General features: G+C 41.2%; 2 protein-coding genes, 2 non-coding genes and 5 pseudogenes across 4 annotated transcripts in view; 2 read left to right on the top strand and 7 right to left on the bottom strand.

The window, feature by feature from the left end:
* The window catches only part of LOC140291438 (uncharacterized), an 873,052-nt gene that overhangs the window by 764,691 nt on the left and 83,390 nt on the right, over window positions 1–24,971 (top strand). The gene's annotated exons all lie outside the window — the stretch shown is intronic.
* On the top strand, window positions 18,195–20,361 carry LOC140292108 (tripartite motif-containing protein 16-like). Its single transcript, XM_072379463.1, has one exon. It carries the CDS (start codon window positions 18,286–18,288, stop codon window positions 19,957–19,959), a length of 1,674 nt encoding a protein of 557 aa, XP_072235564.1. The 5' UTR covers window positions 18,195–18,285; the 3' UTR covers window positions 19,960–20,361.
* Window positions 22,456–22,574, bottom strand: LOC140303008 (5S ribosomal RNA; annotated as a pseudogene).
* On the bottom strand, window positions 22,845–22,963 carry LOC140299234 (5S ribosomal RNA; annotated as a pseudogene).
* LOC140281589 (5S ribosomal RNA) lies at window positions 23,233–23,350 on the bottom strand (annotated as a pseudogene).
* On the bottom strand, window positions 23,620–23,738 carry LOC140299950 (5S ribosomal RNA; annotated as a pseudogene).
* On the bottom strand, window positions 24,008–24,126 carry LOC140284786 (5S ribosomal RNA). The gene has a single exon (XR_011910221.1). It is a non-coding gene; the product is annotated as a 5S ribosomal RNA (ribosomal RNA).
* Window positions 24,346–24,464, bottom strand: LOC140288857 (5S ribosomal RNA; annotated as a pseudogene).
* Window positions 24,734–24,852, bottom strand: LOC140300259 (5S ribosomal RNA). The gene has a single exon (XR_011914813.1). It is a non-coding gene; the product is annotated as a 5S ribosomal RNA (ribosomal RNA).

Raw genomic sequence — 24,971 nt, 5'->3', positions numbered from 1 at the left:
TCCGCAGTTAAAAGCTAAAATCCCAAAGCAGAGTGGAGCTTCTGTGTTACCTGAGGACTGACTGATCTCTGCAGTGAATTCATCTCTTCCCAGGATGCTGTTTCCACTGGAGCTTTTCCCTGCTCCAGTCGTTAAGCTCTCAGAATTGATATTTTTCTTTAAACAAGTTTATCAGGGGATAGTCCCCCACTACCAGAAATTATGCAGCTGAGATTCCCACATTTGGGGAGTTCGCAGGGCTCCGTCTACGGTCGTGCAAAGCGACCGTAGAAAACCAATTGAATTGCTCTGTTCACCGAACAATCAGGTGGCCCACTGACCTTTGACCGTAGACTACCAAAAGCTTCGCCGGACTCACCAGGCAGGCAGCCAATCACATATCAGAGAAAGCGAAGAGACGGTGCGAGCGAAATTTGGACATTGTTTTTACCAACAACTTCGACAGTTTATCTGTTAAAGAAGTTAAAAACAACCAACCGACTAACACAGGGACACAGAAGATACAAGAGAAAGACATTCTGCCCCGTAAAGATGATGTCCTCATCAAAAGGTCTGAACAACAGAGTTTATGCTATGAAGACTTCACCTCTGCTGTAGACTGAGATGTAAATATACCTTAACAATCTGTAAATATTCTGTAATAACTCACTGTACATATAGAAATGATATGTACATAGTAATTGTAAATAGTTTTATATTTTTATAAATGTGATTTTTTTCATGTTCAAAACAACTTTACTGCTGTGTAAAATATCCTATTTGACTTTCTGCTGTGCTGTGGTTCACTTCAGCTGATTGAAATCGTTTTTAAATTTTATACAAAGATTTAAATCAAGTTTTAAATTGTCGTGCTTTGATGTCAGCAGCTTAGTATAATAAAACGTTTGAATTTTCATTCTTAGCCAGGTTTAATGACACTTTGTATTACACTGTAGTTTATTTTAAAGTTCCCAATTTCATGCACTTTGTTCAATAAAACTGCTGCTATAAGCATGAAGCATGAGTTCTGTAATATCATTCAATGTTTTTGTGATTGTTGAAGATTTGGAACACAGATGCAGACATAAGGTAAGATAAGGTTGAGGTAGATGGTAAGGGATCAGGAGTTAGAGGGGTTAAAGAACAAGTTTAACTCAGTGGCCTCCTTCCATTCCCTGGCCACTCTTTTTTTCATGGCCACCGATGAAAAAACTCCACACCTCCCTCATGTTGTTTTGTTGGAGTTTGCTCTCCAACTTTCTCCAACTAAGCACATGTAAAACAATATTACATCATTTTGGATATGTAAACAGATCAGAATCGGCTTCAGAAATATTTAACTACTTTTAACCAGCCTTCAACCATCCTTAAATATATCAATTGTTCTGTAAAAAGCATAAATGGCATTGATAAAAAAAGATCACTCTCACAAATATGCTTTAAATCAAATTAATTATACTTTATTGATTGTTGGTAGCAAACAGTACAGTAGCAAGTGAATAAATGACATCAATTGTGTTTCATGTGGCAAGGCAAGTTTATTTGTAGAGCACAATTTGTACACAAGGCAATTTAAAGTGCTTTACAGCTACATAAAATCACAAGAAGGCAAATAAAATAATTCCATAAAACAAAAAATAATCATTAATCAATTGAATGAAAAGTGAAGAGAGTCATATACACAGCTAAATAGAACTGTTTTCAGCCTGGATTTAAACATTGTCAGTGTTGAGACCTGTCTCACATCTCCTGGAAGACTGTTCCAGATTTTAGGAGCATAAAACTAAAACGCAGCCTCACCTTGTTTAGTCCTGACTCTGGGCACCAGCAGGAAACCCCTCCCTGAGGTTCTCAGAGTTCAAGTTGGTTCATATGGCTCTAACATGTCAGAGATGTACAGGAGTAGAGCTGTTTTAAAGTCTATTCTCTGAGCGACAGGAAGCCAGAGCAGAGACCTGAGCACCGGACTAATATGGTTGTATTTCCTGGTTCTAGTCAGGACTCGAGCAGCAGTGTTCTGGATGTACTGCAGCTGTCTTACAGCCTGTTTAGAGCCCAGTGAGCAGGCTGTTACAGTAGTTCAACCTGCTGGAGACAAATACATGGATTAGTCTTTCTAAGTCTGGTTTAGACACTATTCCTTTGATTCTGGTGATGTTTTTTAGATGGTAAAAAGCTGCTGATGTTATTGATTAAATGTGGCTGTTAAAGTTCAGGTCTGAGTTCAATATTACCCCTATATTTCTAACCTGATTATAAGGTTTTAGAGAGAGAGTCTCAAGGTGACCGATAACTTGCCAGTGGTGCAACAGCTGGTTCAAATCCTGCCTGTTATCCTCAGGATAACTTTACAATGAATGGAACAAAAATATTTCAATACCGAAGTGGAATGAATGAATAAAGGTGCCACAAACTATCCATCCTTCCATTTGCTTTACATGGTTTCAGGGGGACTGGAGCCTATCTGTCACAGAAACTCATCAACATTTGAATCCAATAACAAGTCTGAAACTAAATGAAAAACGGCAGACCCAAATGAACGCTGACATGATATAGGCTGTGTCAAATTCAAAAGCAGTCCCTGTTTCTCTTTTTGGAACTTCTTCTTTCTGAGGACAAAGTTAAATGTATGAGGATCAAAGCCAACAATGACCTGGGACATCTCAGCAGATCCAGGATCAGCAACATGGAGACTGAGAGCCAAGAACAAACAGAGGACAACATAACAAACTGTTTAACAATGACAATGACGTAGAAGATATACAAAAAAATGCATGTGTATATATGACTCTACTGTGAATTTACACCCTATTTTCTATTATAAACAGGAGAGATATGTTAAAAAAAAAATCATGAAGTTATATTATGACAAAAAGGAAGTACCACGTGTGAGATGCTGCAGGGTCAAGAGACACTGTGCGCTGAGAGTCCTCCTATCTATCTTATTTAAACTTCTGTCTAATCCTTGTTTGACTGAATGTCGCATAACCTTGTGTGGCCAGTGATCTCGTAGGATGGATGGATGACTTTATTAATCCCTTTGGGAGGTTGCCTCTGGGAAATTGAAATCTCCATCTCACTCAAGCTCAGCACTGTTATATACTGAGCTATATACAAAAATGTACAGAATAAACAAAGTGGAAACTAAATAGCGATAGCATCATTGTTTTTTTTTTAAAACTCAGACAAATCTGTGTCAGCTTCTTGATATGTCATGCAGACTCCTTGCTGTGAGAATAAATGTTTTGTATTGTCTCCAGCGACTCTGAGCCTCATTTTGAGAGAATTTTCTTGACACCAACACAACAGACATTTGACATAGTTTCACAGCTTGAAGTTGAGCCTCGTGCCCTTTTAGTGTTGGAACAGCCTTAACTTTCAGCTTTAGTCATGACAATCAAACAGCTGTCTGGAAAGTACAGGGAACAACTCCAAAACTTTTTCAGACTGCGTTAAAAATTTCTAAGTCTTTGGGAAAGATTAGCACAAAGATTAGAACCAAACACACATTTTTTAAAAATATCTCTGTAGCAAGAACATGAAACTCATGAGAAATGTTGACATCTAACCTTTAATAAAATGCAGAACAATGAAATACAAACAAGTGTAAAGCTAGACTTTACATCAAACTGAAATGATATATTGCTTCTAAAGATGTTGTATGTTTACAAACATACCCACAGCTGGTGCACAGCTACTTTGTGAATTTTAACTTTAAACAAAACATATATGTTCAGTATAATAGAATAAAATGTGTATCTACTTTTAAAAAGATTGCATTTGCAATTCAATTCAGTTTTATTCATATAGCGCCAAATTAAAACAATGTCATCTCAAGGCACTGATATTGTTCTGTATATCAATTCACAACTGATGCCATATTTATCTTGAACGGTGGGAGATCTGTCCATAGTTCCCAACTATCCCAACAAATTATAAAGCACTTTCAATGATTCTTCAAACATGTGCTACCCACAGAACATTCAGAACAAAAGCCCTGACAAGAGAAGGTGGTAATCCAAAAAGAAGATTTTTAATCTGAACAAGGGAAATTCTTCTGATTGGTAGTTCCTGTTGCTGCTCCCAGGTGAATGTTTTCTTATCTGCTGTAAAATATATTGTTGATTTAAACCAATAATTTATCCGCAGTGTGAATACGTTGGTGAGTCTTTAGGTGAGATAATTGAGTGAAAGCTGCTCCACACTGACCACAGCTATAGGGTTTCTCTCCTGTGTGAGTACGTTGATGTGTCTTTAGGTGAGATAATTGAGTGAAAGCTGCTCCACACTGACCACAGCTATAGGGTTTCTCTCCTGTGTGAATACGTTGGTGTATCTTAAGATAGGAAGATGCAGTGAATGCTGCTCCACACTGACTACAGCTGTAAGGTTTCTGTCCTGTGTGAATACGTTGGTGTATCTTAAGATAGGAAGATGTAGTGAAAGCTGCTCCACACTTACCACAGTTGTATGGTTTCTGTCCTGTGTGAATACGTTGGTGTTTCTTAAGATTGGAAGATGTTGTGAATGCCGCTCCACACTGACTACAGCTGTATGGTTTCTCTCCCGTGTGAATACGTTGGTGTGTCTTTAGACCATATAATTTAGTGAAAGCTGCTCCACACTGACCACAGCTGTATGGTTTCTCTCCTGTGTGAATACGTTGGTGTGTCTTAAGATCGGAAGAATTAGTGAAAGCTGCTCCACACTGACCACAGCTGTAAGGTTTCTCTCCTGTGTGAATACGTTGGTGTTTCTTAAGATTGGAAGATGTAGTGAATGCCGCGCCACACTGACCACAGTTGTAAGGTTTCTCTCCTGTGTGAATATGTTGGTGTGTCTTTAGACTGGATAATCGAGCAAAACCTGCCCCACACTGACCACAGCTATATGGTTTCTTTCCAGTGTGAAGCCTCCGATGACACCTCAGATGTGATGAGCTTTTGAAAACTTTCCCAGTGTTTACAAGAGTGACATCTGTAGCTCTCTTGGGCTATATGTTTCTGCAATGACAGAGAGTAAGAAGGATTAGATCCTTTTGAAGTTCACACAAAAGATTTCTCTAAGCTAACCAACATATTCTAACTGGACGTGTATAGACCGAGCCACAGGTCTCAATATCTCAGATCAAACATGAATGCTGAGAGTGTGTTTATAAGTGCCCTCAGCTGTCAGCACTGTGCTCTGGTGTGTTCTACACACGTTCAGGTTTTTAAGCAGTAAACTCTTGCTTTTTGCTCTTTCACTAATTATTTTTTGTCATGATGAAATTCTGAAAAGGAACTTGTGCTACAATATTTCTAAATGATAGAATGAAGCACAGTCTTGTCCAAGTTGTTCAGTTAAACACCATGTAGAGGTTGGACTGAAAAAGGTTGATGATCACTGGTTTAAACGAATAAAAGTAACAGTGGTGGTAATACATGAAATTCATTACACTATCCCTTTGTTCCAGCTTACAACCCAGAGGTCTGCAGCCATTGAGCTCAACAGCTATCAGGGAAACAGTTTTAACTCAACCTTTGTTTCTTTCTAAAACAACTCTTTACCCTGAGGTAGAGAGATCTACAAACCTGTCATCTAACCATTAAAGACCCAGAAGTATTACCACCACCAGGTTTAATTCATGTAATCCAGAGACTTTAAACACAAACAATGAATATAAGCTCCTGAACCTCTCAAATCTGAAGACTGAGAGCCAGAAAATGTCCCACCACAACAATCTGGAGTTTCTTCCAGCAGATCATTCAGCCTGCAGCATATTTTCAGTCTAAGCACATTTGTATCAGTGAGAGGAGATGAAACCAGGAAACACTTTGCTAACACCTTTTCAACATTTCATGGAAAAGCAGAACAAGCGGACGATACACAGAGCCTCGACACTCGTCCTCGTGTCTTTAATGTCCTCCACACTGACCTGTAGCCCGGTGGAACCAGAGGATGAACCGGCTCTGTTCTTAGTGGAGGTGTTTGGATCCTGGTTCTGCTGCTCCATTCTGGTCCTGGTCCTCCGACTGATGGACTCTGTCTGAAACTGTCAGTACATACAATAAGATCCAGCTGTGGCGTGCAGCATGTTAAAGCACACCCATTTTTCTTCTTCTCTTGAAAACCTTTGTGGACAATTTTTAACCATCTAGTCACATTTAATTAAACTTATTACCGTGGTTTTAATTTAAATTCCTGTGAACTTTAAACTGGTTCTTTAAAGACCCACTGAGGTCACAGATCAAAATATTTGGAGCTTTTTGATCAAATTCAGAAGATTTTTTTTAATAAATGTATAATATACTCTGTAGAATGACACCCACTGTGTGCAATAGCCCATAAATCTCATCTGAGTCAGTGTAACATGATCAACTTAAATCATTTTACTACATTAAGACAATGATAGTGTTTGAGGAAAGGGTCCCAATATCATCCCAAAGACTGAAGTTCAGATTTTCTCCGTTTCTAAATTTGTTCTCATTTCCAGAAGCTGTCATGGATCCAGAAAAGTAACAGAGTAATCTCAGATTTGTCACAGGTTAAACTCTGAAGCCCACGGTTCAGCACTCAGGGAGCTTCAGTCTGGACTGAGGCTTGAAACTGAGAAGATGTGATGGTTCAGTGGGGAAATGATCTAGTTCTGTGCGGCGAACAGCACGTCAGCAGGAGCTGTCTGACTGATCTGAGACACTCTGAAGAACAACATGAGGTGGACCATTCTGAGGCCGTCATTTAAATATAAAGGAGTGTTTTAATAACCTACAATCTCCTTTGTTTTGATTCTGAAATTATCTTACCTGGTAAACATATGTGTCCAGTTGAAGAGTAAAAAGTGATCTTGTGTTGTGGTCAGATCAGAGTATCAGCTCCTAAAAGTTGCACAGATCCTCCTAATAAAGATAATTTTAGCTCCATTTTAACTCCAGATGTTGGCAGGTGGACTTTATGAGTAAAGACATGTACAACCTTTTTATCATGCGGTCAGTCCTTTTTGATATGTGGATAAAAGAAAATATTGGATATGTAAAGGAAACTGAATAATGAAGCTTTCATGAGACACTTCTGAAGAGGACAGTCAGACTGTCTTTTAATGGGCTTCTGAGTGTAAATCTGAGAAATCAGACACTGATACTGAACTGTATATTTCTACTGCTCCTGTGATACTTTCCTGGATCACTGACAAATCTATATTATAATGCTATAACTCCTCTTCAAACAACATAAACTCTTAATGTAATTGAAGCATTTATATAGACCATAATTAAATCCCATTTTAAGATTTTAAACACTAAAACACATTAAACACATCATATCACATGTTTTCACTCCACAGTTTTATCAAAAAGCCAAATGATACCCAGATAAGCTCGGAAAGAACAATTCTAAATTTTACACTGATCATCAATTTTTTTAAATTTTTTAAAACTACAGAAAAAAAGTTTAGAAAACTGCAGCTTTAGTGGAAAATGTGTTTAACACACAGCTAAAAGGATAAAGCTCCATTTTATTTGTCCATCTGACCGGCTTATTGAAATCTATAGTTGATGTTGTGTTTCTGCTTTCTGCTTTGAATACAACGGTTTGCGGATTAGCATTAGCATTAGCAGGACATGCTAACTGTGAAGAGCAGCCAGGTTATTTGAACTTTTTTACTCTTTAGTACATGTTCTGACTGCCCGTGTCCAGGTGCAGGAATCAAACCAATGACACAAAGCACTTTGAAGACATTTCTGCAGATGTTTGACCGCTACATGTATTCTTTTCTGGACTCACCTGCATGCAGCTTCCTGTAGTGATGTTCTGAAATGTGCCCAGATTTCGAAGCGTGTGTGGAGTAATGGAGGAGACGGTTTACTTCATTTAGGGGAGGAGCCGAAAATGATGCTGTCTGCAACCTCACTACCCGTCCCAACCACATGACTGCTTCCGTAAATGCTTCAGATTTTGTCAGATTTATATGTCCGAGTATTAAGCATAGAAACCCCTCAGTCTCCATTTAAAATGTGTTTTTTTTTTTCGTCAGTTCACTCTTTGAGTTTTGATAGTTTGGATACTCGAGTTTGGATAGCGTTAATGTAATTTGGAGATAGTTTGGGGAGTTAAGTGAGAGAGAGAGATAGTTTTGAGATTAGGGAGAGTGAGGAGAGAAGGATAGGTAAGAGGATGGAGCCACTTAGGAAGAGGAAGATTTCCCCCGTGTTTGATTTGATATGTCCTGTTAAGGTAAATCTTAATCTAACATATTTCAGATGCATTAGGTTTGCTGATCAAGAACTGTATTTTCACTGTTTCTTAATGTATTCATAGGTGAGGTGTTTACTGTGTTCAAAGGAGTTGGGGTACAATAAGAACACCTCCTGCATGCTAAGGCCTTAACTTTCTTTGAGTAAAGTGACAGAAAAACACACACAACCTGCCATATCATATGATGCTACCTTTCTGGGAGAATTTACACACAGAATACTTTAAAAACTATTTCATCATACACATATGTGATAAGGGGATGAGAAGTGGGTGGCGGTGAGCTCTCAGTGTCTGTGAGAGAGAGAGAGAAGGGGGGGGGTTGGAGACAATAAAGCAGCAGGGGGTCTCTCAAACCTGATGTAGAAGGTGTTGAGATCGTCAGCTAGTCTGGGGGAGGGGGCGACCCCAGGGCTTCTACCAACCAGGGTCGTTGGTGCCTGAATCACTCTCCAGTCTGGCTCTATAGTCCTCTTTAGCATTTTTGATGGCCTTCTTGAGGCCCTGTCTGGCCAGCCTGAATGTGTCCATGTCACCCTCTCTGTACGCCTGCTCTTTCCGGCGCCTGAGCTCTCTGAGCTGCTTGGAGAACCAGGGCTTTTGGTTATTGTGCCTTGTGATGGTTTTGGTTGGGAGGCAGACCTGCTCACAGAAGCTGATGCAGGAACATACAGTGTCAGAAAAGCTGCCGACGTCATCCTCAGGGCCCCTCAGTGACTCCCAGTCAGTAGACTCCATGCAGTCCTGAAGCATGTCCCTTGCCTCTGGAGTCCACCTCCTTACTGTAGTCCTGGATGGTTTGGCCCTTCTCAGTTGCTGCCTGTATGTGGGGACCATCTGTATGATGCAGTGATCGGAGTGTCCAAGGGCAGCGTGGGGGATGGAGCGGTATGAGGGTTTTATGGTGGAGTAGAAGTGGTCCAGTGTGTTGCTGTCCTGCATGGCGCATGTCACCAGCTGTTTGGAGCTCGTCAGTTCCTGGGGGAGGTTACACGAGTTGAAATCTCTCATCACAAGAACTGCCGAGTTTGGCTGAGAGGTGGAGAAAGGAGCAGCTGAATCGTTGTTGAACGTGTTCACAGATGTACTTAGTTCACTTTTCTGATCATGTTAAGACCAGATGTGAACAGCTCCAGGGCGCCGTTAGAACCACTGTGTGTCATTCATTACTGTAAAAACTGTGCATCATCCTTTCCTCTTTCTTTATTCCAAGATCTTCTTCTCCACTTCAGCTTTTGGCTAAATCTAAACACAGCTCACATGTCTTTGGACATTAATAACACAGATCACAGTGACATATGCAACACTTCAGATAAGCAGCTGCTCCAGTATAATTACAGATGGTTAAAATCATTGTTATTTTATAATATTCTTTCATGAACTGTGAGAAGCATTACACAGAGGGTTCATCTCCAATGCAGGAGTTTTGGTCTTTCTGCAGCCTATTTATTCTAATATCAATGACCAGTTCAGCAGGTGTGTCCCTCAGAGGAGCTGGAGGCAGCTGTTCAGGGCTACTTTTTTAGAAGAAGGTTTACTGATTGGAAAGGGGGCTCCTCACGGTGACACTTTGTGGGTAAGAGCCTGAATAAGGGCAACTTCTTCTTCTTCTTGGTTCTTGAAGACGTTTCATCTCTCATCTGAAAGGATGATTCAGCTTTAAACTAGTTGGTGGGAGTATGGACTTCTAAGCATCAGAGTGGTCTTTTACACCAACACGTTGTGCTACATTCAGTTCTTCACTGGCGAGGTTTCAATCTGAAGTTCCCTTAGATCAAATATGTCCACAACCACACAGATGCAAACAAAAACGTATTCAGACAGAAATATTAACCACTGTAATGAGGTGTAGACTTATTTATTGACCTCCTTGCTTTGTTCACAGAAAGTTTCAAGAGTTTTTTTCTCTCTCATGATCTAACTTTTCTCTGTCTGTGATATTGGCTTTTTTAGCGTGAGGTAAAAAGGATCCACAGGAGTCTGGAGGATGGACACAAATACAGGGAAATGAGAGGTATGCCTGACTGCACTGGGATGTTGTTTCCTCACCTGTGAGTCACTTTGGATCAAAGCATCTGCTAAATGACTAAATGGAAATGACATGAATGTCCATGATGACTGTACAGAAACATTCCACAGAACTGTGTATATGAGCTATCTTTGTAGAAACTGGAAGATATCTGTAACTGGAATTATGACTTGTCCTAATTCACTTACAGATATCCGTAGTTCACATAGCGGATATCTGCAACTGAATTGTAGATATCTGTAATGACAAACCCCATACACATGAATGGCAAAAGTGACGTTTGTCCTAAAAATAAATGTAGTGTTGGATATGCCTGGGACGATAACAAGTTTTGCTTGACGATATATTGTCCCACAAATTATTGCCGATTAAACGATATTATTGTCAACATATACTGTATATCATAATAATGCACACAGTTTAAATTAAAATAAACTTTTATTTCTGTGTTTTACACCATTGTAATTTTTAAGAACGTTTAAATATCCTCAATAAAACAAGAAATAAAATGGACTCTCAGTCTCCCTTAGCACATATTCAGTCTGCCTGTTAAACGTTAAAATGGCTTGCCATACAGATCCACGGTCAGCACCTTGAACATCAGCAGTGAAAGAAGAAGATCAGATGAATCTGGAGACTGCAGGAAGATCTGCTGACAGTCTGCAGACTAATGTGAGAGAATAATATTTGTGTGTTTGTTATCCAGAAGAATTCCGACTGATGATGTCATTGTGAGCAGAGCACTGCTGGAAAGTGATATAACAGTGACCTAAATTAGGTGCCACGATTTGTGTGTGTGGTCATTCACAGTGTTAGCCTGATTCTTTCATTAGAAGCCCAAGAACAAGCTGGAGAAATCTTAAATTGCTAGTGATCACAGGTAAAGTATAGCAGCGCTGGACTCAGAGTGACAGAGCACTCGCAGGAAATCCTGAGCCGCGATATCCAGAAATATTTCATATTTATCTTCTTCACATTTATCTCACAGAGGTTTGATTTACACGCGACCAAGTAAAATTGGCCAGTTATTGGTGACATGAGCAGGCCAACCACCATCTTTGTCATGTTCTTTGGATGATATAAACAACGTGTGTGTGTGTGAGTGTATTTTTAGGCATTTATCTAATGTACCAGACCTATCTGACACGATAGAGAAGCTTTGTCTGACCCAGTTATTTAGTTCCGTTATGCACTCTTAAAGTCTTGGCCTTTTCAAGGACATACATTACGTAGTATAAGCAGAGTGGAAAAGTACAAAATGGGAACATGGCTTATTTAGAAAAATACAGAATATGAATACATAATGTCTAAGAATAAAGCCAGTTATAACATCATTGATCTACTGACTGACGAAATCTGATTATACTTTGATTCAGGAGGCACAGTAAGATGTGCAGTGGAGTCATTACACAACTTTGGGAGTTTAAAAGAGAAGGAGCGGCAATCCCACTTCCAAAATAATAAAACCCCTCTGAAAATGTGAAAGGTTGGGAAAGCCAGCAATTTGGTCCACTTCAAACTTTCTGTCATGACAGTTTTCTGATACCATTTCTATTTATAATTCCTTTTTCTACTTGAAATGAGTAACAGATCCCATTTTTAGATTGGGAATGCTTTGTCATTGGAGAGCCTGCAGGACCTGACCGTACACAGCAGCACCATGCTGCAGACTGCAGGGTGTTTTAAACGTGTTGGGTCAATGGAGGAAAAGCATTCAGTTATCAATGATTACCTTCAGTGGTATTTAATTGATAGGAACCACACAGCAGTTGAAAGTAGTGTATTGTATTGCTTTTGCCTCGAGAGAGTTAAGGGTAAAACATGTGACTGCCTGTTACTTAACTCTGCTCTTAAACATCTAATATCCAGTGAGATCCAACAGTACACAAGTTTACGCATCTGCCACATATCCAAAATGTTTCCGGGGATATACGGGAAGATCTAATCTGTAACATATCCTAGGATACCCTCTATGTACACATCTATAGCAAATCCTAGTATTGGATATTGTTATAATTGCCTTTGTTCTTAGACATTATGTATTCATATTCTGTATTTTACTAAATAACATGTGTTCCTAGCTGGTACTTTTACACTCTGCTCATACTACACAATCGATGACCTTAGATAGTCCAAGACATTAGGATGACAGCAAGACGAAACAACTCGGTCAGACAAAACATCTCTATTGGAGTAGATAGGTCTGGTACATTAGATACACGCCTAAAACAGCACTAAGACACATTATTTATCACATCCAAAGAACACGAGGAGGACAGTACAACCTCTGTGAGATAAAGCTGAATATAAATATGGAATGCTTCTTGATATCGGGGCTCGGCCTGATGGATTTCCTGCGAGAGCTCTGTCACTCCGAGTCCAGCGCTGCAATATACTTTACATATGACCACTAATAAATACTTTGTCATCCCCATAGACTGACTCATCACTATCCTGTAAGTGACACAAATACAGGACATTAAACATTATTCCACTTTCCCTGACTGGAAAACATCAGTGTCACATCCACATCCATCTCTACATTTTTAAAAAGATTGTAAAACCACAAACATAACACGACTGAATGGATCCTAAAGTGATGTCTGACAATGATAATCGCAATTTTAAAGTAGATCAAACTTTTAATTAAATACCCTTTGCAAACAACTTAAGTGTACATTTCTTCACATGTGGCTCCATATATACATCCATGGATAAAACTGCAGTGATGCATAAGCAACTATCTACTTCATGAGTTCCAATATTTTTTGCTTTTCACAGAAAGACAAGTTACATGAAGCCGGCATCCTGACGATGTGCTGTTGTTTTTCATGAGATGAGATGAGATACTTTACTGTCTTTGTGTGAACACTCATTGTACCCGGTTACGGTGTATTCCGTCCTCAGTCATTGCAATCTTGGGTGCTTGAATAGAAAGTAATTGACAACTTGCTTTTGGAAGATATTTCAGCTTTCTTCTGAATGAGCTGTTCAAATGCTAAATCCACACGTGGGGCGTTCAAGGCTTAGAAGCTGTTGTTTTTAACATTCATACAGTAGATATTATAACAGTCATTGTCCCAGTTGTATCACTGACACATAGACCATCCTGTTGGTCGTCTGGAACTACCGACCACATGAATGAGGAATGAAATAGCCTATTCATATGAGAGCTGAAACAATCAGGCACTTAGAACAACTGTTGCATAACATTCAGCTTACCTCTTTTTCATCACTTTCAAGAGCAGCTGTGGTTTCCTTGTTTCCTCTTCCATTCTTTTGTTTAATTTCACACTTTTCCTTACTAAGTGCATTTTATGAGTAAATGATACTTGCAACTATAGGAAAACGAAGGTATTAACATGGTCATTACATTAATACTAAGACTTACACTTCTATTTTAATACTAAAGCTTACACTTGTATCTTAGCATACATTCTACGTCTTTCTGCCACAAAGTACTAATAGTTAGTTTATCTTGATCCAAGTATGGAATAATGTCAAGTCATTCGCTCATGCTTACTTTTAATTTAGCAGAATACTAATCATATAGCACTGGAGTTTAAAAGTTTACAGTAAATTATATGTGTGCTCAATTGCATTACATTTATGTACCTTAAAGACATCCCTTTGCAAAATGTAGTATAGCTGAAGTTTATTTAATTAAGTATGTTATTAGTATAAGTATAGCAAGTATACTATGGACCATGTACTTGTAGTGAACTAGAAAGTATACTGACTCAATACTTCTTCAGACTAAACTTGAACATTCTTAAGTTTACAAAAGTGTACCCAAAGTATGACCCCCCCCCCCCCCCCCCCCCCCAAAAAAAAAGTCTAACATACCACTATCTGCCTCCCATTGTTGTGTAAAGAAGCCTAATTTTTGAGCTGTGTCCCTGCCAGCACCCCACCCCCACACAAAGGAAATTCTGCAGGCCAGCAACTCTGATGTGCCCTTCTGTAAGAATCACTGGCCATAAAAGGCACATTTGTTATTTTTCCACAATAACATTTGTAACAAAATCTGTGCTGGCATTTGACAAAGGCATAAGACAAATTGTGTTATCTGAGAAATAGCCTCTTTCAAGTTGACTATGTGGGTTTGATTATAGTTGATGTGCCCTTTTGTAAGACTCAATGGGCTTCATACAATTTAGATTCGATGAAGGAAGGGAGAGGAAGGGAGTGTCGTAAAAGGTGTGAATGTTGTGGGCGAGAAACAATCATAAATAGGGAATGCCTGGCACACAGACCCAGACTTCATGATGTCACAACCAAGGCAACCAAGAGGGATCAGTGCTCAGCAGGCTTTAGCAGTTCTACAGAGCACGTCGGACTGTGAATCTAATGGTGGAGATGTGGACTTTGCATTTCAGAATGAAAACGTTGTCACAGATTCGTCAAGTGATGAGGATGCGACTTCTCTTGCACCAATAAATCCTCCCCTCCAAAGACGCACCAGGAGACGGGTGGTCAATTATGTGATTGAGCAGGACAGTTCAGACACAGAGGCCATGTCAGATGAGGAGGAAGACACGTGGCATGTAAATCCCCCTTGTAATAAAACACAAAAAGTTGCAGATGTGGGCATAACACCTGGATCCACAGAAAAGGCGAAAGATGGCACTATGTGGTTCCACCGCAAAGTTGGAGACTTTTCTGCTCATGAAACTTCACAGATGGAATTTGATGGATCTGGAGGGCCAACAGAGTTTGCAACAAACAAAATCACGAGTCGCCTTCAAAGCTTCCTGTGTTTGTTGGATATCAGCATGTTGTTGACCATCAGAGACTGCACAATCCAGGAGGGCCGTAGAACAAATCCCAGCTGGCAGATGAGTGTCTTCGAGCTGATGGCGTTCCTCGCAATCCTTTTTCACAGGGCTGCCAAGGGCTACATTGGTGCCATGCGACTCATGTGGTCCAGTAGATTCAGAAACCCAGATGTCACAGCCATAATGCCCCGTAACCGCTTTATTTCAAGAAAGCGGTACCTTCGCTTCGACAACAAGGACACCCGCAAGGAGTGCATACAAACGGACAAATTTGCAGCAATTTCAGACATCTGGCAGCGGTTTGTTCAGAAATGTGTGTCGTCCTACGGTCCAGGGCAGCATGTTACCGTGGATGAGCAGTTATTTCCTTCAAAGGTTCGTTGTCCCTTTCTGCAGTACACTGCATCAAAGCCTGACAAGTTTGGATTCAAGTTTTGGATTGTAATAGATCTGGACACAAAATACATGTGTAATGCCATCCCTTACTTAGGGAAAGATCCCACTCGTCCGACGGGAGAGAGGCTGTCAGAGAATGTTGTTTTGAAATTGATGGAACCATTTATGGACCAGGGAAGGACTGTAACTATGGACAATTTCTTTACCTCTCTGTCTTTGGCTAACAGGCTTCTTCAACGAAAAACAACTCTGCTTGGCACCATCAACAAAAATCGTTGGGAGTTACCAGCAACTGCAAAGGAAACCTTGGGGCGCCAGTTGTACTCCACACAGGTGTTCACATCTGGAAGTGCTTTGCTGACGGTGTTTGCAACAAAAAATCTGTTTGTCTTTTGAGCACCATGCATCAGAAAGTGGAAATTGTGGACACCCAAAAACAAAAAACAAACACTTTTGTTGATTACACCCATTTCAAAGGCGTTGATATCATGGGCCAGAAATCACGCAACCACTCGGTGCGTGCAGGAACACAGAGATGGCCCATGGCTGTGTTTTACAATCTGCTTGACATGGCTGTCACAAATGCACAGGTCTTGTACACAGCATGTACAGGATCCAAAGAAAGTCGCCAACTGTTCATGCTGGAGCTTGCAGAGGAACTTCAAAACAGGCTTTTGCAGGAAAAGGCACAAGGGGAAGAACACAAACAGCAGCTTCGCGAGATGGGAGTTTCTCAGAAGAAAAAGACACAGTGCCAGGTGCACATACTCTGCAATAATAACAGAAGCACCGAACTTTGTGTACGCTGCCGCAGATACACCTCTGGCAAATGTAGGAAAGACTCACCATGGGAATGTGGAAACTGCTAGATGGGACAACTGTATGCTACATTTCTGTGCTTTGTATAGCCTTCATATGTAGTGAGCCTACTTTTCTTAGTGTGAAATAAACATTTATTCTTCCTGAAGTTATATCGTCTGTTTGTAGTTTTTCCAAGCTGAAATTGTGTTTTTTGGGGCACTAATTCCAGTCCTCTGTCCTCTCACATTGTGAGCTTGGCAGAGTAAATTGTCATTGAAATTGAGGTTTACCTACAACCAAATTACCGTTCATGAATGATTTAGTATGTCCCTTCCTAAAATAACAGACCATTATTAAAACAAGTGTTATGACAAATAGAAATCATCTCACAAAATAAGGTGAATGTGAACATCTGTTAGTTGGCTAAATTAAATATAAATATGAAAAAGGGTCTGTCTTTGTACAGTCTGTGTACAACAGACATAACTCAACACACCGTATGTTGGGCTGATCAGAGTTCATTCAAACAGCAGTTTGGCCTTTGTCATTAACCTCACAGCAACCTCAGTGGGGGTGGAGTGGCTAATCACAATACAATGGAGACAGTTAGCACCTTGAGAGGATTACACAATTTTTGCAGAGGGGAGGGGATCTTCGTACACGGCGAAGAAGCTCGTCAAATCGGCCCGTTGATATTCGAAAGTATCAAAAGTGCACTTGTTCAGGTCCCTCAGTGGGTGAACCAGTGTTGTAAATTCACTCGTTCCCAGCCTTGACCAGTTTAGTGGTCGTACAGACCACCTCCGCAAACGTCTTTTCTGTCGCCTGCGCTTCAACATTTGCGATATAAGCATTTGTTATTCAGTATTGATGAGCTCCAACTACAAATACAGCTGCTCCACCTCTATTGCCGTAGTTTACTGTTGTTAACTGTGACCGGAAGAAAAAGCAAGGATTCGGCTATAACCCCTGAAACCACACAAACACAGCCACACACAGCATGGTGAATTGCAGAGAAACACGGTCCCTCAATGCACAACTTTGAATGCTCAATGACGGCGTCACACCCAATACTGTCGACGTGACGCAGAAACATAAAGTACATGAAATGTTATCTGAGCAACACAGAAATCTCTGATCACACTAATCTGCTCAGCTGGGTATTCTCACTTCTGAACAGATGTTTGCTGTGAAGCATTTTGTTGTTTCCTGCCAACTGAAAAAGGCTGAAAAAGAAGTCATTCTGCTGTTTTATGCTGTTTGTGTTTTCAGTGTGGACAAGAGTGGACAAAACACCACAGGAACTCCATCTTAAGATGCAGCTTCTTTTCTACACAGAGACAAAGAGGCAAAGAGGGTTTCTATCAGGCTCAGCCTGAAGACACCAGTCAGCATACAGAGCTCGATAGATAGATTATGATCAAACATGTCTGATGCAGTCTTAAGAAACCTTTAATCGGTAATATCTACATGTGAGTTAAGAGCTAATATTGGACTCTTCTCTGGACTCTGTTCCAGCCAGACAGGAGTACAGAAAGCTTGCAGGTTAGGGGTCAGCTTTAGTTTTCAGGCAGCTCAACTCTGCAGGTTTTTACCTCTTCTGAAGTCCAACAGCCGTATGAGAGCTCATGTTTCATGTCACGCACTTGAATGCATCAGTCTGAAGATTCAGGAGAGAATTTCAGCAGAAGATCATGATTTATGAATTTCAAGCTGCTGCAGAGCGGAAAATGCTGATCTGATAGATTCAGAGAAACCAATTTTCTTCATGTTGAACTTTCAGTGGAAGGTTAATGAATTTATCTTTCCTTTCAACAGAGAACAAATAAGAATTCAACAACCCCTTGAACAATCCTGCCTGGATTGAGGTGAAACCAGCACTGTTCTCTTGTTCCCTCCCCAAACTGATCTAAAGGTGGGAGGATGTGTGAAACCATTGTGTGATAGTAGAGGAGCTCTTAAGTGAAGATCAGCTGATCAGCTGCAACAAAAGGAGGTGGAATTAGTTTTGTATCACAGCACAGACGGTGTTTCTGCTCTGAGAGTCACACACTGCTCTGCCAAACGGAGGAAATGGCTCAGAAAAGTGTTAAACTGGACCTGGAAACCTTCTCTTGTTCGATCTGTCTGGATCTACTGAAGGATCCGGTGACTATTCCCTGTGGACACAGCTACTGCATGAACTGTATTAAAGGCTACTGGAATGGAAAGAATAAGAAGGGAATTCACAGATGCCCTCAATGCAGGAAAACTTTCACACCGAGGCCTGTCCTGGAGAAAAGCACCATGTTAGCTGATTTAGTGAAGCAGCTGAAGAAGACTGGACTCCAAGCTGCTCCTGCTGATCTCTGCCATGCTGGACCTGAAGATGTGGCCTGTGATTTCTGCTCTGGAAGAAAACTGAAAGCCATCAAGTCCTGTTTGTTCTGTCTGGTCTCTTACTGTGAGAAACACCTTCAGCCTCATTATGATGTGACTCCATTCAAGAAACACAAGCTGGTGGAGCCCTCCAAGAGCCTCCAGGAGAACATCTGCTGTCGTCACGATGAGGTGATGAAGATGTGCTGCCGTACTGATCAGAAGTCTATCTGTTATCTCTGCCCTGTGGATGATCATAAAGGCCACGACACAGTGTCAGCTGCAGCAGAAAGGACTGAGAGGCAGAGAGAGCTGGAGGGGAGTCGACAACAAATCCAGCAGAGAATCCAGGACAGAGAGAAAGATGTGAAGCTGCTTCAACAGGAGGTGGAGGCCATCAATCAGTCTGCTGATAAAACAGTGGAGGACAGTGAGAACATCTTCACCGAGCTGATCCGTCTCATCCACAAAAGAAGCTCTGATGTGAAGCAGCAGCTCAGATCCCAGCAGCAAACTGAAGTGAGTCGAGTCAAAGAGCTTCAGGAGAAGCTGGAGCAGGAGATCGCTGAGCTGAAGAGGAAAGATGCTGAGCTGAAGCAGCTCTCACACACAGAGGATCACAACCAGTTTCTACACAACTACCCCTCAGTGTCAGCACTCAGTGAGTCCACACACTCATCCAGCATCAATATCCGTCCTCTGAGGTACTTTGAGGATGTGACAGCAGCTGCGTCAGAGCTCAGAGAGAAACTACAGGACATTCTGAGAGAGAAATGGACAAACAGCTCACTGACAGTCACTGAAGGGGATGTTTTACTGCCACAACCAGAACCAGAGCCAAAGAGCAGAGCTGCCTTCTTAAAATATTCATGTGACATCACAGTGGATCCAAACACAGCAAACACATATCTGTTAGTGTCAGAGGGGAACAGAAAAGTGACAGTAATGAGACAACCTCAGTCTTATTCTGCTCATCCAGACAGATTCACGGAATGGTGTCAGGTCCTGAGCAGAGAGAGTCTGACTGGACGCTGTTACTGGGAGGTGGAGAGGAGAGGGGGAGGAGCTGATGTAGCAGTCGCATACAAGAACATCAGCAGAACAGGGAATGAATGTGGATTTGGATGTAATGACAAATCTTGGGCATTAAAATGTTACCAAAACAGTTTTGAATTTTGGTCCAACAAGATGAAAGCCTCCATCTCAGGTCTTCAGTCCTCCAGAGTAGGAGTGTACCTGGATCACAGAGCAGGTATTCTGTCCTTCTACAGCGTCTCTGAAGCCATGACTCTCCTCCACAGAGTCCAGACCACATTCACTCAGCCGCTCTATGCTGGAGTTAGGATTGGATGGACTGGAGCCACAGCTGAGCTGTGTGAAGTGAAATAAAGGTATTCAGTCAGTTTGTTGCTGAGAGTTCATTGCTGTGATGTCTCTGCGCTGCTGTTCTGTTGTTTATTTGCTGCTTTTTCCTGTCTGTGCAGCCATGGAGGATATCGCTGCTAATGCTGAGTTTTATTCACAGAAAGATTTCTCCACATGAAAATCTAAACTTCTCTGAGCTCTGAATGTTAGTTGAATCCTTGTGTTGATGTGTTTGTATGTTGTTGTTTCTCTTCCACTTCATGGAGCCAAACAGAGAAATCAGCAGACCTTCCTTTATCACAGATTCTTTTCACATCTCATCACTTTGTAAATGTGAAAATAATTCTGCAGTTAAACTTACTTTGATCTGTTTCAGAGATCAAATGTTGCTGCTGCTTTGAAAACTCTCAGTAATGATCTACTTGGTAACCCAGAAACTAAATGTTCTGATTCTGGATGTTTTTCTGTAAATAATAAATTGTGGATTCATCCTGATCATGAATTGTGTTTCTGTGAAAATGGGAGTGAGGCTGTCACACCACCAGCATCCCTCATGGTGGCAACACACGGCGGCAACAAGTAACTGCTTTGTTTCAGAGATATTTGTTGAAACCCATCTGTGGCTGGAAGAGTTGCTTTGGTTCAGGATCATATTCTGGGTTTCACCTGTTTGCTCACAAACGCTTCAAACTTGTTTCTGAACGTGTTCTGAGATGTTGGAAGAAACTCAGAAAACAAAAAGAACGACATGAAACCTCAAAGTGATTCAAATCAAAACTAAATGTAACAATATTATATGATGTCAGTCATTACAGGAGATGTCATTTGTTCTCAGAGACAAGAAGTGGACGAAGAATTCTTGGACATAAGTTACAGAATCAGAACCACAGAGATTTTGTTTCAGATAAAAACTGTAGATTTACTTTTTATTTTTACTCAAACTACAAAAACATTCATATGAAAACATACTTTAATATAAAAGATAGAATAAATGAGGCAGAATGACACACTTTGGAATAACGTGTTATGGAATGATTAAAGGTGATGTGTGTGATCTTACATCATATTCTATGATCTGATTCTGTTCTTTCTGATGTTTTTTAGTATTAGTCTGAATGTGCTGAAGTTATCAGATGAATGTAGTGGACTAAAAGGTACAACAGAGTCTCTGAATGTGGTGGAGCACAAATAGAAAGTAGCACAAGCTAAAAATACTGAAAACATTGTAATTATGTTCAGTATATTTAGTCACTTTCTGCTGCTGTCAGCGATGGACTTTTCAAAGAAATCTGACTCAGCTCTGATCATTAATGAGAATATGATGAAGAAAGGATCATGTCATCCAAATGAATGAAAAGGTTTTGTGGTGGGGCTGAGAACTGTTTAACTCTCATTGTTCTGTTCCACGTATTGTTTTTGGATCGTCACAGGTACGAGTTTGGGTGGAGCGGGTCAGAGCAAAGTGGAGTTTCCAGCAGACTCCTCAGTTTCAGTCGGGTTTGGAGACCACAGATGGAGAGGTGACTGCGCTGTTTGGTCTGCCACTTATTGATAAAGTTAAAGTTTACAAAAAACTAACAATAACAGGAAGAAGTTCCCTGAAAGCAGCATCAGTGTTACAGGTTGTGAGTCCTGTGAACAAACTGACACAGTGTGATATTACAGATGTTTAAATCTCTCTTTTCTCATGTCGTCCTGCAGGTTCACAGCTGAAATCTGAAAACTAACACAAGAGGACGCCTTCATCCTGCTCACAGGGATGTAGAGGAGGTTTAAGCTCCTGCTCTGTTCATTCAGACTGAACTCGGCCTGTGTGCGGTCTCTCTTGACTCGCTAACAGTAAACGTGTCGTTAGCCAGTTAGCTAAGCATGTGTGGAACAGGAATGATTTAAGAAAAATAAAACAACTGAAAGGACGGTGATGTTACCATCCATCCCCCATGATTTCAGACATTAACTCAACCCCATACTTGGACAAACTCCTTCACCACAGTAATGCCTCTACATCCTGATGAGGGACATTAAAAACAAACTTTTCTAACAATTTCTATCTAAACTATAAATGATTGGAGGGATTTTTCAACAGTGACAGTTAAGGAGTGTCATCAGGTGAATGAGATCAGCTCAGTAATGAAAACACAGTTTACACTAAATACAGTCTGTGGTTTACACAAGCCTCAGTGAAAATAAATACAATTATTATTCAGAATATCTTGGTGGTTTACATTGTTGCACATATTTTCAACACAGTCATCATGTGCTATGAAAAGCTGAATGTCAGAAATAAACTGAAATGATGGAGAGTATTCATAAGAGCAACTGGACTTCTTTTTTGATCTTGAAGACATTGAATTTTGATGGGACAGCAGCTTCCTCTTTGGTTTTTGTAGAGAAGTACAGTAGAACAACCGGATTTAACCGAGTACTAACCAGGCCCGACCCTGCTTAACTTCACAGGGTGATCAGACATTGCAACAAAAGACAGGTGGGGCAGATGCAGGTGGTAGAGAGAAGAGAAAAAGCTTACAGCACCTGGTATTCCCAAGCTGTCTCCCATCCAAGTACTAACCAGGCCCAACCCTGCTTGGCTTCTGAGATCAGACGAGGTCGGGTATTTTCAGGGTGGTGTGGCCGTAAAAAAATAATCTCTCTGACAAATGTGCATTATATAGATACTGGAATCATATGGTTCCTCTATGTAACCAGATAATTGCCGAGAAAGGCTGATATGTAGCGGGCACATCTTCATCCCTGATGTGATTATTACCTGCAGTGGAAACTGAGAATCTCAGATCACTTCGTGTCTGCCAACAAAGCAGCAGCAGCTGAAGATGACCAACTTCCTCATGTGTCACAGAGTGATCAGACGTTGCAACAAAAGACATGCAGGTGCTAGAGAGAACAGAAAAAGCTTACAGCACCTGGTATTCCCAAGCGGTCTCCCATCCAAGTACTAAACAGGCCCATCCCTGCTTGGCTTACGAGATCAGATGAGGTCGGGTATTTTCAGGGTGGTGTGGCCATAAGTAACAATGGCTGTGACAAATGTGCATTATATAGGTACTGGAATCATACAGTTCCTCGATGTAACCAGATAATTGGCGAGAAAGGCTAACTTGTAGTGAGAACATCTTCATCCCTGATGTGATTATTATCTGCAGTTAAAACTGAGAATCTCAGATCACTTCGTGTCTGCCAACAAAGCAGCAGCAGCTGAAGATGACCAACGTCCTCGTGTGTCACAGGGTGATCAGACGTTGCAACAAAAGACATGCAGGTGGTAGAGAGAACAGAAAAAGTTTACAGCACCTGGTATTCCCAAGCAGTCTCCCATCCAAGTACTAACCAGGTCCAACCCTGCTTGGCTTCCGAGATCAGATGAGGTCGGTATTTTCAGGGTGGTGTGGAAGTAAACATCAATGTCTGTGACAAATGTGCATTATATAGGTACGGGAATCATACAGTTCCTCGATGTAACCAGATAATTGGCGAGAAAGGCTGATATGTAGTGGGCACATCTTCATCCCTGATGTGATTATTACCTGCAGTTGAAACTGAGACTCTCAGATCACTTCGTGTCTGCCAACAAAGCAGCAGCAGCTGAAGATGACCAACTTACTCATGTGTCACAGGGTGATCAGACGTTGCAACAAAAGACATGCAGGTGGTAGAGAGAAGAGAAAAAGCTTACAGCACCTGGTATCCACAAGCGGTCTCCCATCCAAGTACTAACCAGGCCCAACCCTGCTTGGCTTCCGAGATCAGACGAGGTCGGGCCTATTCAGGGTGGTGTGGCTGTAAGCAACAATGTCTGTCACAAATGTGCATTATATAGGTACTGGTATCATACGGTTACTCTATGTAACCAGATAATTGCCGAGAAAGGCTGATATGTAGTGGGCACATCTTAATCCCCGATGTGATTATTATCTGTAGTTGAAACCGAGACTCTCAGATCACTTCGTGTCTGCCAACAAAGCAGCAGCAGCTGAAGATGACCAACTTCCTCATGTGTCACAGGGTGATCAGACGTTGCAACAAAAGACATGCAGGTGGTAGAGAGAAGAGAAAAAGCTTACAGCACCTGGAATTCCCAAGCAGTCTTCCATCCAAGTACTAACCAGGCCCAACCCTGCTTGGCTTCCGAGATCAGACGAGGTCGGGTATTTTCAGGGTGGTTTGGCCGTAAGCAACAATGTCTGTCACAAATGTGCATTATATAGGTACTGGAATCATACAGTTCCTCGATGTAACCAGATAATTGCAGAGAAAGGCTGATATGTAGTGGGCACATCTTCATCCCTGATGTGATTACTACCTGCAGTTGAAACTGAGACTCTCATATCACTTCGTGTCTAACAACAAAGCAGCAGCAGCTGAAGATGACCAACTTCCTCATGTGTCACAGGGTGCTTACAGCACCTGGTATTCCCAAGTAGTCTCCCATCCAAATACTAACCAGGCCCAACCCTGCTTGGCTTCCTGGATCAGACGAGGTCGGGTATATTAAGGGTGGTGTGGCCGTAAGCAACAATGTCTGTGACAAATGTGCATTATATAAGTACTGGAATCATACAGTTACTCTATGTAACCAGATAATTGCCGAGAAAGGCTGATATGTAGTGGGCACATCTTCTTCCCTGATGTGATTATTACCTGCAGTTGAAACTGAGACTCTCAGATCACTTCGTGTCTGCCAACAAAGCAGCAGCAGCTGAAGATGACCAACTTCCTCATGTGTCACAGGGTGATCAGACGTTGCAACAAAAGACATGCAGGTGGTAGAGAGAAGAGAAAAAGCTTACAGCACCTGGAATTCCCAAGCAGTCTCCCATCCAAGTACTAACCAGGCCCAACCCTGCTTGTCTTCCGAGAACAGATGAGGTCGGGTATTTTCAGGGTGGTGTGGCCGTAAGCAACAATGTCTGTGACAAATGTGCATTATATAGTTACTGGAATCATACAGTTCCTCGATGTAACCAGATAATTACCGAGAAAGGCTAACTTGTAGTGGGCACATCTTCTTCCCTGATGTG

This window comes from Leuresthes tenuis, unplaced genomic scaffold, assembly GCF_036924035.1.
Source record: "Leuresthes tenuis unplaced genomic scaffold, fLeuTen1.0.hap1 SCAF_1, whole genome shotgun sequence".
NCBI classification, from domain to species: domain Eukaryota; kingdom Metazoa; phylum Chordata; class Actinopteri; order Atheriniformes; family Atherinopsidae; genus Leuresthes; species Leuresthes tenuis.
This window is presented reverse-complemented; position numbering and strand designations above follow the sequence as displayed.